At 39.3% G+C, this 19068-nt stretch overlaps 1 protein-coding gene across 2 annotated transcripts; it reads left to right on the forward strand.

The window, feature by feature from the left end:
- Positions 1-607: 607 nt before the first annotated feature.
- Positions 608-19058, forward strand: LOC127881903 (kelch-like protein 3). 2 transcript variants are annotated; one of them, XM_052430110.1, is made up of 13 exons: positions 608-1749; positions 3159-3712; positions 4089-4299; positions 5546-5654; positions 6407-6508; positions 9174-9270; positions 9989-10187; positions 10778-10894; positions 12065-12245; positions 15686-15889; positions 16340-16563; positions 17278-17404; positions 18849-19058. In XM_052430110.1, exons 1-13 carry the CDS (start codon positions 1032-1034, stop codon positions 18931-18933), a joined length of 2928 nt encoding a protein of 975 aa, XP_052286070.1. In that variant the 5' UTR covers positions 608-1031; the 3' UTR covers positions 18934-19058. The 2 variants fall into 2 exon arrangements, with proteins under 2 accessions (XP_052286070.1, XP_052286069.1); XM_052430109.1 differs by having other exon boundaries at positions 616-1749; positions 9986-10187.
- Positions 19059-19068: the final 10 nt, after the last annotated feature.

Consider the following 19068-nt stretch of genomic DNA (forward strand, 5'->3'; position numbering starts at 1 on the left):
TCATCAACATATTACAGTTTCGAACATTGATTTCTAAACAAATCCTTTACTTCAACAAGTAATAGATGTATTAAACACGCTCGAGTGCTGTCTTCTTTAATCCATTTATGCCTAGCGTCTAGAAAAAAAGGCCTTGGCAAACAGCGTAGACCCAGATGAGACGACGCATGATGCGGCGTCTCATCAGGGTCTGCGCTGTTTGCTTAAATGAATTTCTGTAAGAAATATTCTAAATATGTAAATCAATTTACTAGACATCACTAATTTTGGAAATAAATTGATCCAATTTAGAAGGATGGGAGAGTCCACTAGGCATAAACGGGTTAATCGAAATTCTCACCAGACTCGTTAAATTGTTCACACCTATTAATTAAAGCCCTCTATCGTCGAAGACTGAACCTATCACGGGAAGCGGGGAAGGGGGGGGGGAGAGTCAACCATAGTGTCGTGACTGTCAATCTCAACCAGGTGGGATTGTGGGTGAAGGGGTCGGGGATAATGTCCTCGGATATACCAGAGAAGATATTGTCTGGGGGACAACCATGTCCTATATCGGTGGTTAGGCCGGTGGTTCTATATTCTAGATTGCTTTGTTGAATGATGTACGCGTCTGACTCTTCTGCCTATAAAGTATTGACCCCTTCTAGCATTTACTCGCACTGGCTCAGACTGAACTTAATGCAAACCAAAAACAATAATTTTATACTGAGTATCTTATCCAGTAGGGATAAATATAAATTGACACAGAACAAGTTTCACTCTTTCCTGATATATTTCGCCGAAATGGGCTTTTTGAAAGTTTGTTTTTACAAATAAACCGACGTCGTTACGTGAAGGCATATATGACGTCAAATTAACGTCATAAACCCTTTTATTTGACGTCGTTGCCTAACAGCGTTTCTTTTCCACGGTAGAGCAACGCGCGCGTAATTAAACACTTAGGCCAATTTTCTTCGAGTTGACTGTCACAGATACGTTACTTAAAAAAGGTTGGTGTTTTTTCATAATCGTCGTCATATTGCGGCGATAGAATGGCATCGAAAAAGAACGTCTTTCAGACAATTCAGAAGAAGCGAAAATTTGCAGACCGGCCCATGTCGGAGTCTGAAATGACAGAGGGATCTACGGATACCTCTAAAGAGAGTACAGGCGCCAAGGCTGTGACTGAGAGAGCTGTAGGTGTTCTAGAGTCTCCTCAGAAAACGACTGATAACAATAATGGTAAAGTTACGCTGAACATGAAAACTACAACTGATAACAATATTGGTGTAGTTACGCAGGACATGAAAACTACGACTGATAACAATATTGGTGTAGTTACGCAGAACATGAAGAATACGCCTGATAACAATATCGGTGTAGTTACGCAGAACATGAACAATACGACTGATAACAGTATTGGTGTAGTTACGCAGAACATGAACAATACGACTGATAACAGTATTGGTGTAGTTACGCAGAACATGAACAAACTGACTGATAACAATATTGGTGTAGTTACGCAGAACATGAACACTACGACTGATAACAATATTGGTGTAGTTACGTGTGAACCAATACCGGCTTTGCCAGAGACTCCCAAGATAGATAACGTTGATGCAAAGCCAGTGGTATATACGATTGCCCCGGACAAACTGCGGTCGTTAGACGCTGATGAAGACGGAAGCTTTCATACCATGTTGGCCGAGACGATCAGTGAGTCTGAGATCATCGCGACTACTGAGGTTACGAATATCGTCGTGAAACATGGTAAGCGCGCATACATCACGGTGCCTATACCACGTGACTTTTTCGGATCTGTGTTGGGAGAATAAAGCGCGACCCAGTTAACATTTTTATTTTTTTAAGGATCTCTTTTTAAATATTTCGCCATTTTTAATGGGATAAAGTGGACAGCCCGCGCATTTGTAAGAGTTTTCTATAGGTATCATGATAATTTAAAGCAAATAAGTATTTTTCAGTAAAGTGCAACCGTGCGTTTGAACGGTTAGAAAAATGTCGGATCAGTGTGGGGACTTCATATTACAAACGCGCGGTTGCACTTTACTGAAAAATACTTATTTGTTTAAAAAGATTATGATACCTATAGAAAACTCTCACGAATGAGCGGGCTCTCCACTTTATTCCATAAAAAATGGTGAAATATTAAAAAAGAAAATATTAAAAATGTTAAATGGGTCGCGCTTTATTATCCCAACACAGATCTTAAAAAGTCACGTGGTATAGGCACCGTGTACATGCCGCGTTGGCTAAGCATACGCATAGATAAGCGATATGAAATTGAGAATTAGAAAAGGATATTCAGGTCTAAAAATAATGTTTTAGTTTACATAACCTGTTAACAAGTTAACACTATCATGCGTAATTTAGCTCACCTGATCACACAGTATACTCCAGAGTGAGCGACTGCGGTGAGCAACCGTCCTTCGCCCGGCGTCAAATTTTAATATAAAAAAAACTATTTTCAACTACCTCGTGAATTTTCACCGAACTGACATTTATTTCTCAAAAAACGGATAGTCAGCATTTAAAGCAGTATCACTAATAATAAATTTATTGAATGGCCATCTAACGAATACCAAAACAATAGTTTAGTTCGTTGAATGCCACGACAACTCTGCTTGGAGATTGTTGATGCGGCTTTCCTTTATTGCACTACGATAGTTTTTTAAACAAAATTCATATTAAGGATTTCAATATGATATATCAGACATACTGCTTATGCGAATTTCTGAAAGAAAAAGTTATGAGATTGTGTTGGTCCGCATAACAAATATGACTGCCGGGTTGGGGGAGGGGAGCAGTTTATAATGCGGTTTTAATTTTTTAATGGCTGCTGGTTTTCAGAATATGCATAAAAATAAATTTCGAAAATGATATCGCAGACCTCTGACCATATTTTAAATAATTCAGCTCAAATGTTCGTTGGATGAGTCTCTTTTTGGCACAAATACTAGTAATTATATAGCATTGTTTTGAAATGAATGGTTTGTCGACACTGCACTTGTATAAATATCCCTCTGCAATTCAATGTTGCTGAAGACCGTTTAAGGTCTTTGAGGTGAGTGGCCGAGTACCATTTGTGGTACTCTTGTATTGAATAACTTTAACGTGCTCTATGCACGTTTACTTACCTTTTCTATTGTACCCTTGTTCAGATCTCAGTCAGCCAGCTGTTCCGAAGTCATCGTTGAAGAAGAAGCATCGCGTGTTTGACGTAGACGACGCTTCCGGACTCATCCCGAGTGACATTTTCTACCTGAACACCGACCACGTGTTGCAGCGTTGCGAGACGTTCGACCAGCTCTCCGAACTCTTGGTGAATGCAGCGTTGAGTAGTCCCGCCAAGGACAGTGCTGAATTCCTGAACAAGTGCAAAAGAATCCTGAAGGTCCCCGTCGACACGCTCGATCACTACGGTAGTATAGGGACCTTCTTGGCCACGTTGTACGAGAACAAACATCTGATCGACGTGGTCATCGACGTACGCGGCACGTTGTTTGGCGCGCACCGCATAGCGCTAAGTTGCCAGAGCGACTTCTTTGCGGATATGTTCAGTAAGAGTACCGGCCGGAGAATCCCGTTTGAGTTCAAGATCAAGGGTGTCAGCCCCGAAGCGTTCGCCTGCTTTTTGGAGTTCTGTTACACCGGAAAACTCACGATAATGCCTAGCATCGCTGCGGACATACTGATTGTTGCAGACGTTCTCAGGGTAATGAAACAAAACTATTCTTATTTTAAACGTATTTATTTATTTTGGTGTACATCTCCTTTCATTCCTTGCAGTAATATTAAGGCAATACATGGGTTTGTTTCAAAACTACTGTACACGGAATATGCCAGAAATGATAAGCGTCACTTATTTCAAGTTATTGTATCGTGTTCTCAATCAATCCGTTAAGCACGAATATATATGTGTTGTATCGCAATATGTAGAGGTACGCATACACTTTTGATAACTTTTTTTCTTCGCGTTGTTACAATAGTGATCATGTTTAACTATTAATTCGCGTTTCTTAAAAGCGTAAGCTAAAAAGATGCCGTTAAAAAGTTTGATGACACCCGGTTTTACCACTGCGTACCCATAGGTGAACGCGTTCAAGCGCCACCTGGACGCCATTACAGACAGCCTTCCCTTAGATCAGAATGTGAAAATGGTGGCCAAAAGCAAAGTGAGCGCGGAAGGCCAATTGTTCAAGAAACTGTTCGCGGTGATCGTGCGGAACCTCAGCGCCGCTGCGGACACTTCCTTCTTCATGGACATGGACGTAGACCTGCTGTGCCAGATACTTTCTTCCGGTAACACACACAATCTATAATTTAAGATGTTTTTGTAGATCTTTGGGTAACACTCTGCCGTCGGCTTTGTTTCTGGGTTCTTTGCAGACGTGATCACATTGTTCACTGCATTGCTGTATCAATTCCATGCACATTAGTTTAAATTTACCAACATAAATTTTTCACTCAAGCTTGTCTTTTAGTGGAGATGTCTTGGTTTTGTTATCATCAGAAAAAATGTATTTCAATAGAACAAATAAATTGGAGGACGGCAGATAGAACTGCTGAATGAGTAGATCGCTAGGCCTACTGGCCTTGCAGGGTGAGTGTCTCTGGAAATATTTCAAGGCCTTCTTATGCCAGTCACTGAAAATTGCTCATCTTGTCCGGCAAGATGTTGTATGAGTGTGCTTCATGCATATCTACAAAACTGTATGATCTCGAATTTTGTTACGTCGTTTACTAAGAAAAGTGCAAATCGTTTTAGGGGCGTATCCATGATTTCTTGTTAGGGGGGGGGGTGGCGGGATATTGAAAGATTTGCTGGGGGTCCAGGGGGGGCTCCACGATTTTAGTGATTTTGAAGGCTTTGACAACCACTTCTCGAGCATGTCTCGCCTTATATACTTTCATCAAAGTACCTTCTAATATACCGAACACAGTGCATAGTTGATAGTTTAGGAGATCCAAGGCGAAGCCCCCCGGAAGCTTCACGATTTTAATGATTTTGAAGGCGTTGACAACCACTTCTCGAGCATGTCACGCCTTATATACTTTCATCAAAGTACCTTCTTATAATGCCCCAAAAGTGCATAGTTGATAGTTTTGGGGGTCCACGGAAGCTCTTCGATTTTAGTGATTTTGAAGGCTTTGACAAGGTTAAATAGGTAATTTAGATCTAGTTAAGTGTGAAACATCAAATGAATTGACTTTACTTTGGCGATTTTTTTTTGTGGGGGGGGGGGTACGCCGCGTCCGCCCCCCCCCTCCCCCCCCCCCCCCCCCCCTGGATTCGCCTATTCGTTTGTTACAATGAAAAATACTAGTAATTGGGTATTATTTCTATACCAGTTGAGTAAAAGTGCATGGTATTGAAACATGTATGATCAGGATATGTGGAAAATTAATCGTACAACTATTTGAACGAATCTAGCATCATTTACTTACAAACATACTATTTTATAAGCGAAACTGTTCATGTCAGATTACAAAACTGTTGATGCCAAATTGAATATATACTATATGATGAAGTTTCACTGTTTCGCAGACGACTTAGTTGTGACGTCAGAGTACGAGGTGTTCACGATTGCCATGCGCTGGCTGCTTGCTGATGAACAACGAATCAAGCACATCCCGAGAGTCATGGGATATATCAGGTTATAAAGTGATTCAGGAGGCGGAAAACTACAACGGGGGAGGCATGGTCAGGGGTGATAACCCCAAAAAAGGGTTAGGGTAAGGGTTAGGATTAGGGGTCGGGTTAGGGTTAGGGTTGGGTTTAGGCTAACCCAAACCCTAACCCGACCCCTAACACTAACCCAAACCCTAACCCTAACCCTCTAACCCCCCCTTGCGCAATACCATACCATGCCTCGCCCGTTGTAGTTTTCCGCCTCCCAAGTGATTCAGTAGGCATTAGAGTACGAGTTTGTTTTTGAAATGCTATCACTTAGAACATGTTAGAACATTTGATTTTGGGAAAAGGTACATGCAACTTACTTTCATACTAGCAACCTTCTAATATCGGTTACATCTGCTAGTCTATTTCTCAAATAACACATGTCATGGCTTAAGGAATCAATCAAAACATGTTAAATACTTTTTGTCCAAAACGCAGACATTCCGTTATAATTAGAGTTGTCTTCAAATAGATTTAACAACATATGGATTAATATTAAATAACTAAGTAAACGCACATTTCAATAAAGTTTAAATCAATTCAACGTCGTTTGTGGAAATTTTTTGGGGATTGTGGGGCATAGGTAATGAAAGACCTTTGAAAATCATATCGTTACTTTTATTTTATTATGATTTATTAACGTCTGTTAAAAACGATTATAGTGTCGGTGTTTTAAACGTGAATGTGCAAACAAAAATCCGTAACGTCCGTTGTGCGCGTTGTTTATAGGTTTGACCAGATGTGCATACCCGAGCTATTCACTTGCGCAGAGACAACGGCCATACTGCGCGGCTACGACAAGTTCCGGGAGCTGGTTCTCATTGCTAACTGGTAGGTAACAATCCACTAAATAAAGTGTAATCCAACCGGGTACGTCGCCATGGTGTCGACTGACGATTGGCATATCAACGCACATTAATCAGAGGAACGCTCATCTGAGGCGCAGTAACAATTGTTTATACGTTGTATACCTCAGGGTGCAGGATCAACGGGGTTCACATATGATTACACACGGGCTGAACAGAATAAAAACACACCGTTAACAACTTTTTTGTGTGTGCAAATATCTCAAGTTATTGAAATACCGGTATTTTTGCAAAAATCTTTAGTGCATAAAAGACAGTTTTCTTGCAGTTTGTGTCGATCTCTTACGATTCAAGAATACATAATTGAATACGTCTGAAATCGGTACCAAAATTTCACGTTGCGTGCAGCATAACCGTGTTAATGAATGTTGTAAACATAGAATTTCGTCCAAGAACACAGGCTTATGAAATTTAGTAATTCTAATGTTTTTCACATTTCCGTAAGTCGCATAAAACTGTCTTTTATGCACTAGTTGAAATTCTTAAGAAAAATTGTTTTAAAAAGTTATTAAAAAAGCACCACTTACTGGTGTGTTTTCATCAATTAATATCCGTTTGTGAACCCCACAACGTCACGTGATCCTGCACCCTGTACATGTAATTAGCGGGTCTCAAATTAATTTTATAGATATTCTCATGTTAAGCGACGCAAATTATTCTTATAGTTATTCTTATTTTAATAAGGGGCCGTCCATAAAGTTTGTCACGCTCAAGGTGGGGGGAGGGGTGTAAGAAAGTGTGACAGTTTGTGACATGGGGGAGGGGGTCAGGCCATGTGTGATGTCACGCGTTTTTTTTAACTAATTTATTTATGACTTCTTTAGTAGAATTTAAAAATATTTATAAAAAAAAGTGAAACATTTGAATAAGTTTTTTTGTCAAAATAAGACGAATTGCGTATCTCCTGAATGTGTCGTTCGGATTTTTAATATGCACCTTGGCTGGACCTCCACGCAGATTTAATTAGTAAATGACGAAATAATTTATTGGACATTTTCATTTCTTACTTATTAAAAGTTTGAAATAAAATCTAAATTGTAATTTTGTTTTTTTTTAGTGGTTTACACGTGGATAAATATTCATACTGCCCACCGTAACAACCCTACAGTCATAAAAGCCTGAGGCCAAAGGCTCGCGGGTTGTTATGAGTTTTGGATATGCAAGTAAAAGCCAGACCTCATGGTGTTGATAAACTTTGGTTAATTGCCTCTAATAATTAGTTCAAAGGGTTATATGTTTACATTCCAAAGCTCTGTCTTTATGTTTATCAGAGAAAATGTATCTCCTTGAAAAAATACAGACACTAGATTCTTTAAAAATGCTCAGTTTAAGGGATTTTAGTGACAATTGCATTTTGACCATCATTAAGGAAGGAACAAAAAATATGTGTTAATTATATAACCAATGTTGCGAGTAAATTAAATACAGTACAAACCTTAAATCTACTACATTGATTGAAATCCTCGCCTCAACAAAGCTGTTATGAAAACAGGTATTAATATAATATATATTAATATAAAATTAAAAACTGTTTAATAGTGAATTGTGTTTAAGATTACATTTGAAATAGGTATTATTTAAAAAAATAAATGTTCGAAAGTGTGAGTTTGTGACGTACTTTAGGGGGTCCAAGATTGTGTGACAGTTTGTGACAGGGGGAGGGGGGTCAAATGGTAAAAAAACGCGACATACTTTATGGACGGCCCCTTACAGATATTCTTGTGTGTATCATCTCAAATTAACATTTAAGTTATTCTTATGTTAATCGTAACTTAAATGAGCCTTTTCACACATTTTGACATGTTTTGAAATTTGTCATTGAATGCTTTATATTGATAATTGTGAATATTGGATCTAAAAAGCTCTAGTAAAAAATAAGAATAAAACAAAAAAGTAACCATCAGCAGGGATCGATCCACTGACCCCTGGAGTCCTGTGGTAAAAAGTCTACGACTTAGACCACTCGACCATCCTCCTTATACTATGAAAGATGTATTTTATACTTTATATAAGCAATCCTCGTAGTTTCACAAAATATAACGACGACAACAGAACTCTTCAAATTATTTAATTATTTTCCTCACAAATTTCATAACTAAAACGAAAATGTGCGAATCCGAAACAACATTTTTCAATTTTGTCAATTTACCAAAACGTGAAAAGGCCCCTTGATGAAGAGACATCAAAATAAAAATGTCTTTCAAGCAGTATTGTCTGAAAACGTTTGCAGGGCGAATACACATTAAACATGTATTGGCCTCATTTACACGTACTAGTGGTTTTAACATTTCAAGCAATACCCGACAATGTCCTTAAACCGTACTATTGTGTATTTATATATGTACACGTTCTGAGAAAACTGGGCATAATGCATGTGCGTAAAGTGTCGTCCCAGATAAGCCTGTGCAGTCCGCACAGGCTAATAAGGGACGACACTTTCCGCCTTAACAAGATTTTCGGAGAGAAGGGACTTCTATTAAACGAAAAATACCATAAAAGCGGAAAGTATCATCCCTGATTAGCCTGTGCGGACTGCACAGGCTAATCTGGGACTACACTTTACGCACATGCATAATGCCCAGTTTTCTCAGAACGCGACACATATGTACACGCATCGGTACTTTTGACAGGTTGCTGACGGCCCGAAATGTACCAAAAGACGACCCCTTTCACTTCCCAGTGTCCCGACCCCGGAAGTATCAGAACGCCGCTTTGCTGAAACTCCAGGCACGTGCAATACTTCTTCTCGTTGATTGGTTTAAAATGTTGTTTATCTGGAACTTATGCAGCGGCACAAGTAACATTTGAGACGGCGAGGTATCCTGATTCGCTCAACCATTTTCATCGCATATTTTCACCAAAACTTGGTGAAAATGTTTGGGGCCATAAAAGGACAGCCACAGGCAATACAAAGCAGACCATCATACGAAACACACAGTGTGGAATTAGCCCTTTAAAACCTCATATTGACCATATAATTGTGAGCCACGTCATGCGAAAAAAAATGTCTTATGCCATATGCGACTTGTATAGCTCCAGACCACCATGCGCATTCCCGCAGTTCTCGGGCAGGAGCTGCCCTGTCCGCTGATGAGACCGCAAAATCTGTGGTGACTTAAGAGCGATGGAGGCTTGTCCGGAGCTACGCGTGCATCATACGGCATGCGACCAATTTTCGCATGAAACGGGTCATATATTCTGTCTATGTATATGATGCCTTTTATCGACTCAGCGCTTTCGACGTAACTTTGGCATAGATGTTAAGATGTCTTGGATGTTAAATATCTATGTTTAACGTCTAACACGGGTCATATATTCTGCTTATGTATATTATACCTTTTACCGCGCTTTCGACGTAACTTTGGCATAGATGTTAAGATGTCTTCGATGTAAAATAGCTACTGTTCAACGCCTTAACGTTCTTTTGTGTTTCATTCCTCAGAAGGATTCCGAAGCACCTTCCAGTAGCAAGGGTGACCCAGCACCGAACGGCGACGTCACTGTAGCGATGCCTCCTCCCGTGATGACGTCAACACCACGTGCCAAACCTGCCTCTGCGGAGGGGGCGATTATCGATGCGAAAAAAGCCGCGGCGGACATACTGGCTATAGGCGGATTTGAGTCGAATGAAGCCTCGTTAGTGCGTAAGTGCATGTTACACTAAAGTTACTTTTATCCCTTTAATATGCCGGTCTAGCTATGAAATAGCTCGTAAAAAATGCAAATATTTACGTCAAATTACAATTACTGGATATCTTATTTAAAACCACTGGATCTATTTTAACTGTACAATATTTACTGGATATAATCAACCGAATTTGGCTCTGTTATATAGGTTTATAAGGGGACATCACCGTCATTACGTCGTTATTAATTTTCCTTTATTGAAAAGTATTGACACACGAAATTGTGTTGTGACTAGACCCAGTACTTGGTGGCTATGGGGGAGATCTCGAGAACGCTCCCACAGTGGGGATCGAACCCGTGACCTCCAGGTGGTCACCATATTCACTACGCCACGGCGACCTTTTTAACAAAGTCGTATAAAATGATATATCTAAATGAGCCGCGCTCTGGGAAAACGGGGCTTAATGCATGCACGCAAAGTGTCGTCCCAGTTAAGCCTGTGCACATGTTATACCGGGACGATACTTTATCCTTTTCGATTAAAGGGAGACTTTTCTTACATAAAAACAATAATTTACAGTTCCGTCGTTGTTGTTCTTGATTTAAGCGAAGTACGTGGAGCGGTATGACAGCGCCGATAACCAGTGGGTGCATTTCTGCCGACTTCCGGAACCCCGCCGACACCACGCGGCAGTCGTTGTGCGAGGATTCATGTACTTGATAGGTAAACCCCAACACAACTGTACATGTACCTTAAAATTGATTTTAGCACCAATAAACTAATAATTAATCGCTTGAATAGGACTTATGGCTTTTGTGGAGGAAAAAATGTATGTTATGTCTTAAGATCAATTAGTTAAATATCCAGGATAACATAAGGTACACGCTGCTGCTAAAATGGCGAGGGTGGAAAGCCGGGCTAGTTAAGTGACAATTATTCGATAAACCCACGAATTTTCAATGTCTTTTAATTGAGGTTTTTAACCAGGTTTTCCGAAGGAAAAAACTGGTTATTAGATTGGCGAATGCGGGCGGGCTGGCTGGCTGGCGGGCTGGCTGGCTGGCGGGCTGGCTGGCTGGCTGGCGGGCTGGCGGGCTGGCGGAATAAGCTTGTCCGGGCCATAACTATGTCGTTCATTGTCAGATTTTAAAATCATTTGGCACATTTGTTCACCATCATTGGACGGTGTGTCGCCCGAAATAATTACGTCGATATCTCCAAGGTCAAGGTCACACTTTGAGTTCAAAGGTCAAAAATGGCCATAAATGAGCTTGTCCGAGCCATAACTATGTCGTTCATCGTCAGATTTTAAAATCATTTGGCACATTTGTTCACCATCATTGGACGGTGTGTCGCGCAAAATAATTACGTCGATATCTCCAAGGTCAAGGTCACACTTTGAGTTCAAAGGTCAAAAATGGCCATAAATGAGCTTGTCCTGGCCATAACTATGTCATTCATTGTGAGATTTTAAAATCATTTGGCACATTTGATCACCATCATGGGACGGTGTGTCCCACGAAAGAATCACGTCAATATCTCCAATGTCAAGGTCGCCACGACTAAAAATAGATTTAAAAAAAAAAAAAAAACTTACAAAGGGGGTTAATTTTTTTTGGTCATTTCAAAAGTTCAGTTTGAGTTTTCTCCCTTTATCAGATTTTTTTTTCACAATGAAAACCTGGTTTTGTGACAATTTTGTCCCTTGTTACCCTTATTCTTGTTATTTGCCTTTGAATATTTTCTCTAAAAAAGATATTCGTGCTTTTGTGTAAAAAAATCCAGAGGGGCATCAGGGGTCCATCTGGCTGTTCTTTATTAGCGTACGTCTGTAGACTTCTATTAATACACAGTTGAATGGCGGATTTTTATTGTGAATTGTTTCCCACACAGGCGGAAGTAACCCTTGCGTGAAATCGGAGCTTCCGCTGCCGACGCGGACAGTGTTCCGGATGGACCTATTCACCAAGCAGTGGAGAGAAGGAGTCCCTATGAACGAAGCGCGATACAGTCACTGCGCATGCGCGATCAACGAGCGGATATACGTGTTTGGAGGGAAAGGGGAAGGCGACAGGTACGACCCTTTAAAATGACAGCGCAACTGCTATTCATTAAATCATGAATACCTGCTTGTAATATTTATGCACAAGTGCGTCGGCTCAGGAACTACTTAAAAGTCCCCTGAATACTCTTTAGTATACTACCATGAACCCCGGGTACGGAAATACGCTTAAAGGCTCCCAGCCATACTCAGAAGTACTTTTTAGTATATTTTCCATACTACGGGTACTTGGTAGTATACTTAAGAATACCCGGGGTAGTGTTTTTCCCAGGAGGGCAAAGGGGCATGTTACAGAAATTCAAAAAGGGCATTTTAGCGCGCGGTTTATGCAAAAAAGGGCAGACATAGGCGTGGTGCCTTTTAAGCTATGAAAGTAATGTTATAGATAATAACTTATCAATGATAACGGCTATGGGTAAACTTGTTTAGGTTATTTTTACTTATCAATTATAATGTGATTACAACATTGATCATTAAGTTGGAGAGATGCATATCTTACTTTAGTGCATTTCTTACACATAATCATGTGTGAAACAATGAAGACAACATAATGAACGTAACACAGGATATATTTTATTAGGATTTTTATATTTTCTGCAATAAAGGTATACCAAAACTATTTTATTAACATACGTTGATGCTTTGTTCCACATATAAGAAGAAAAAGGTTTTGCATAATACTCATTGAAACTTATATGTGTATTTCATCAATACAAAATAAATATATATAGAGCCATACATATTAATTGCTCTAAAATAATATATATCATTATAAATAAAATAATCCGTAGCCGTGTCCGTTCTGTTAATTTAAAGCAAAAAAGTAATTCTATGTTTATAAATTCGCAAAAAAATGCGAATACGAATATTGAGTATTTTTGCATTTTGCGATACTGTTTATTATAATTGGTTTGTATGTTTGTTCATTCTATAATACACATATTTCAGGTATTTATTAATTGCAACACAAAAAATCAAGCAATCTGTATTCCTGAAAATTTAATCATTTGTCTTTATTGCGTCACGCGTAAAATAGTTATCCGTTAATGATATGCACAACGGTTCTGCTACAAACTACTTCTGACTAATCAAAAATAATTGCTATATCGTTGGATACGCCTTTAACCAATCGCTATTGTTCACCTTCATATGGTATATTTTTTGATTGGATGAAGGTGTGGTTTCGTTGATTTATTCACAACTGTCACACAATTTATGCATAATCGTTTCGTAAATACATAGATCTTATCTGAGTAAAGATTTCATTCATTGTTTGATTATAATAATATTACGCACTCACCCTGGGTTATTAAAAAGTGTAATTGGACATATTAAATACACAATTACTTTCGATTATCTGCTTAGTATTATTAGATATGACGTTTTTCCAGAATGCAGAACATATTCCTCGGGTATCTCGTGATTTACGAATATGTATATAACAGTCGAATAGCGAGCGATGCGAGTGTTGGTAAATTCACGTGTTTCATGCATAATGGCGAAAGCGTTTTTGATTATTTGAGAGCAAGTTACAATTATTTTGACCATACAATGAATTTCTGCGTTCAAATTTTAACGAATTTTCACATCAATAGCACTAACATGTGAATACAAAAATATCTGCTCATAATCAAAACGCTGAAAGTTATTACGTTAAATGGGAAACTAATTTGTGAAATATATATTAAGTTCGAAATAATCAATGATATGTTATTATGATTTTGAACAATAAAATAATACTGAGTCTTTACAGTTGCACAGTAAAATTTCATACTATACATGTATGTATAATTACCTTTCAGTTCCGTCGATCTTCTTAATGAATTTTAATAAGCTTATATTAGTTTTTGCAACTTTCACATTTTCCTTCTGCATTTGCGCCAACCTCCGTTTACACGACGGCATTTTTAGTCTTTAACAAATATTAGCAACACGCCTTTACAATTAAATAATAAATTGTCCAAATTAAACACAAGTCTTTTATATATTTATGTATTCCAAAATGCACTGATAAACACTTCTTTACAGACGTAGAGATGTGATTAAAGTTCGATTAAAAATGTATGGGGTATTTTATAAAAGGGTTCGTATATTGAAGCCCTATAGACGTTGGCAGGTAAGTTACGATTTGACACGCATCTTAATACACGACCCCCTCTTCACACCTTTCATGTCGCCAGCTAAAGAGCCCGTATTTTTTTTAAAGAAAAAAGTCCGTTTTTTGAAGCCCATCATGTGTTGGCAGGAAAGACATATATATGAATTGACACGCATTATAATACACGGCCGAAATTTTCACACCTTAAAAATCTCTAGCTAGATAGTCCGTATATTTGGTTTATCTACTATGGTAAAGGTGTGTAAGTTAATTGCCATAGGTAAATACAAAATTTATTATAAATCGTGCATTTACTCTGAATATATAAGATTAAACACGAACATGTTTTTGTCGACTGTACGTGAATACTTATGATAATTTTAACATGAATCCCTATCGAACGCAGAAATTTGTGTTTGCATCGATCTAAGAACATGTTTCTTATGCAGTGCTCCAGCTAGGCCTAAATTGAAGGGCGCCCCGCCCTGCCCTCCCGAACCTCCGCCCTGCCCTTTCTAGGGCCCCTCCCTGCCCTTAAAAAATTACATATGATGATGAATAAATCTTTTATTACCTAATTACGATACATAATACATGTAATTAATTTATTCCTCAATGAAGACATTATATTTAAATTGTTTAATAATAATGGGAATACTATATTCTAACAATTATTAATAACATATATATTAACATGCAAGAGGAAGCATTCCAGAAACGCCTGCGCGATCGAAAGTGCCCTTTTGACAAAATACTGCGTGTGCAATGTGCCTTTTTGACAAAAAAAGCCCCCCCCCCCTGCCCTTTTCAAATCCTAGCTGGAGGACTGTTATGCGATGCGTATGAAGATTACTTCATTCTAATTGAGCCTGTTTTATACGCCCTCGCATATATGCTTTGGAGCAGTCAGTTTGACTACCTATAAATCGAGCACTGTTATAGATTAAATCTACTCGATTAATGTAGTCGATTAGACGTTGCCGTCACTCGAGTAAATCAAGCACAGTCGGAGCGTCACAGACAATCAAGAAAGCTGATTTTGCGGACCAAGTTAGATCGTAAGGCAATAAAGATGTTATCGATAAGGGCACGTGGCGAAATTTGCCTTTGAAAAAAAGGGCGCGTGGCGAAAATTGCCTTTGAAAAAAGGCAGCGTGGCGATCCGGGAGGGCGGCGTGGCTTTTCGCCACGCTAAAATGGCCTGGGAAAAACACTACGGGGTACGTTAAAGTTGTACATGAGCCGACAATGACCAATGGAGCGTTAATGACTTCATAGTATATTCACCATTATAATGTTAATTAAAGAACATTTTACAATTTCCAAAGTGTATCGTATATTTCTACGATTTTAGGGTGTCGAGTACTGTGGAGTGTTTTGACGTTGTCACTGATGGCTGGTTCTACGTGACTCCAATGGCCGGCCCTCGTTACGCCGCCACCGCCGCCAGCCTCGGGGACCGGATATACGTCGCGGGAGGGCTTGGAGAGAGCCGCGAGATACCGTCTGCTCTACACGTGCTAGATGACGTCATCTGCTTGGATACCTCCGCCAAAAGGTAACTCTTTTTGAATTTTAAGAACCTGGGCCCGTATAGCCAACCTATTAGGTTACTAGAGTTAAGAATAACGAATACTCTTAAACCCAACAAAAGCGCTTCAGGGTTTGTGTGTGCAGACTCGGACTGGTGCGTATAACATTAATACAATGTCATAAATGAAGCATGAGGTAATTAGAGGAGGCATATACCAAGTCAGATTCAAAATTAAAGCAATTCTTGTCAATTACAATTCAAAGAAAATTATGCAATCTTAGTTTTAAGTAAAATATGTGTTTGGTTAATGGGCCCTTATCTGAAATGCGATGTAAGTAAATGATTGAATTTTAAGAATGAAAAATTATATTTAATTCAACATAATTATTTCTTGTGAATATTTTCTCCTATCTCGTGTGTTAAGTTGCTGCTAGCATACACTTTACAAGCATAGAAGTGTCGTTTGTTCACTAGCTGGAGCAACGCCCCGAATCTGCGATTCGCCCGTTGCTATGCGAACCTGGTCGCTGTTGACCACACCCTGTTCCTCTGCGGTGGAGCGTCCCGCTCGTTCGATTACAAGAACTCCGTGCTGATCAGCGTGGGCGCGCTGGACGCGCTTGACCTCACCAGAAATAGGTGGCGCCACGTGGCGGACATGCTCTTGGCGCGTCACGACATGGGCGCGGCTGTTGTAGGTATGTGCTTAGATTAGTTTTGTTGGGATTTCCCCCCCCCCTTTTTAACAGTATTTAAGTCGTATTATTGTCACTTTAACCAGTTAACCTACTCACATTTGTACAAGACAAGCTCAGTTGCTTTACCGTTTTTTACTACTTAAGATTCACTTTCTTATGCGAGTTGTGTCCTACTTGAACCTAGGGTTCGGGGATACTCGCTCTTGAGATTATTATCCCCGCCATAGGCGGAGGGCTATTGTTTTGGCGTTGTCCGTCCGTCCGTCTTTCCGTCCGGCACTTTTGTGTCTGGAGCCATATCTTGGAAGTGCTTTGGCGGATTTCATTGAAACTTTGTATGAGTGTATATATGGATAAGAGGATGATGTATGCCAATGGCATTGTACACCATCTGTTAATAACGCAGTTATAGCCCTTTATATCTTAACAAATACTTTTTTATCTGCGTGTCAAATATGACATTTTTGTGTCCAGAAGAATATTGGCGGGGGATATCAATTCAACGAATTTGCTTGTCTAATTATGAATCTTTACGTGTTATATGGCTGGGCTCGGTTGTCCAGTACCAATTTCCAATTTCACTGATATTGGTTTGAGTATCAAATTATTTTATCACACGGATCGATAGCGCCAATGTACATTTAGTAGAAAGCGCAGGTATTTTTTGGTCATAACACTCTCATTAATGTTTTTTTCTTCAATCTTACATTTCAGGCGACCGGATATTCATGATTGGTGGAGTCTCTTCGACAGCAGACCGCGTGTTGACGTCAGTAGATTGCTATGACGTCATGACAGGTGTTAGCGTCACCAACATACAGGAGCTACCATACCCAGCTAGGTATAGTGCACACAGTTAAAATATACTAGCTTAGGAGACGATACATGTCGAAATTTTATTGTAATGCAATTTTTACAATCATTGGTTTAGTGAAAATTTTCAAAAATCGACCATATTGATTTAAGCAACAACAACGACACTTTCTTGTACAAATCAAGATTTAAAGTAAACATAAATGCACCACCCCCAACCTCCGAAGTGGGTATATTTTGCTATGCACCTGTCCGTCGGTGGGATAGTCGTTCGGTCTGTCAGTCCGTAAACCATTGCTTTTCCGCACTATATAACGCTCTGGCGAAGGGCCATGCAGTTGTTATGGTTGTTGCTTGTGGTGAAAGGAACGCGCATGTCGATGTTGTGGTTTTCCGGTTGCAGATCAAGGTAACAAAGGCTTATAACAATACGTTTTGTCCGGTGCATACATCGGAAACTATAATAATAGGAGCTTATAACAGGCAATGCGTTTTTTTTCCGGCGCATAACTCCAAAACTATAAAAGATATCACTTTAAGTTTCATAGATAGTTACATCTTCAAAAAGTGAATTGCAGTGAGAAAAAAGGCCACAATGCGTGCATCCATGTAAGAGTTATTGTCCTTTGTTATATTTTTATGTTTTAATGATATCCGGTGCATATGGTTGATGGATTTCAATGAGAGGCGGTGCAGTGCACAATAATCATAACTATTGTTTTTATACGTTCAGCGTTATTCCCTTTGTCAAAGATCAACAGAAGAGTTCAGAATAAATAAATAATATTGTATACAGCAATACCATATAATTACATCGAAATAATAAAAAAACAATGATTTGATGATCGGTAATTTCCGTAATGCGTTCGGCGATTTCCGCCGCTGGGAGTGCAGAGCATAATAGCCTTGCTTTCATAATTGCATAGCTATTGCCATTTGTTATGTTCCATGCTAAACTTTTGTCTGGGTCATATCTGGGTATAAACTTAAATTAAACGTCATCACTAAGAAGCGTTCATTGTCGGGAGACGCAATGCCTAAGAACCATATTTCTTGCTTCATTTTTTCAGAGTTATTGCCATTTTTTTTACAACCGAATTACCAGTAGGTGTTTAAAGGACTACGGTGAGTGTGAAGAGTATTGCAGGAACGATAGTGACGGTTCCAGCTTAATACTAAATGCTCCATGACACTTCGTTGGCCCAAACAAACCGATAGTGACTGCACTAAAAAGCATTTATGCCTAGCGTCTAGAAAAAAAGCCTTGGCAAACAGCGTAGACCCAGATGAGACGCCGCATGATGCGGCGTCTCATCAGGGTCTGCGCTGTTTGCTTAAAGGAATTTCTGTAAAAAATAATCTAAATATAGATATAAATATACTAGACATCCCTAATTTTGGAAATAAATTGATCCAATTTAGAAGGAAGGGAAAGTCCACTAGGCATATAAACACTGTCGTCTGTATTTCAGGTCGGTGGCCTGCGTGACTGTGCCGTCGGCTGGTCGTCGGCCCGCGGGCAACAAACAGGTCAACTTCCAAAGACCCAATGTGTAACTAATACTATGCTCAATCAACCCTGGACAATTTGACTTTTTTCGACATTGTTTTAAGATTATTAGACTAATTTAATACCATTACTGTTTTCTTATTTCTTTTTGATTAATAAAACGCAAAACGTCGCACACATTT

The sequence above is a fragment of the Dreissena polymorpha genome, chromosome 5, assembly GCF_020536995.1.
Source record: "Dreissena polymorpha isolate Duluth1 chromosome 5, UMN_Dpol_1.0, whole genome shotgun sequence".
NCBI lineage: Eukaryota > Metazoa > Mollusca > Bivalvia > Myida > Dreissenidae > Dreissena > Dreissena polymorpha.

Excerpts from the sequence above, each read along its gene's own strand:
- LOC127881903 (XM_052430109.1), top strand. The coding sequence starts at position 1,032 with ATGGCATCGAAAAAGAACGTCTTTCAGACAATTCAGAAGAAGCGAAAA. Across the intron at positions 10,895-12,064 it reads AGGATTCATGTACTTGATAG|GCGGAAGTAACCCTTGCGTG; the intron begins GTAAACCCCAAC and ends TTTCCCACACAG. Across the intron at positions 17,405-18,848 it reads GAGCTACCATACCCAGCTAG|GTCGGTGGCCTGCGTGACTG; the intron begins GTATAGTGCACA and ends TCTGTATTTCAG.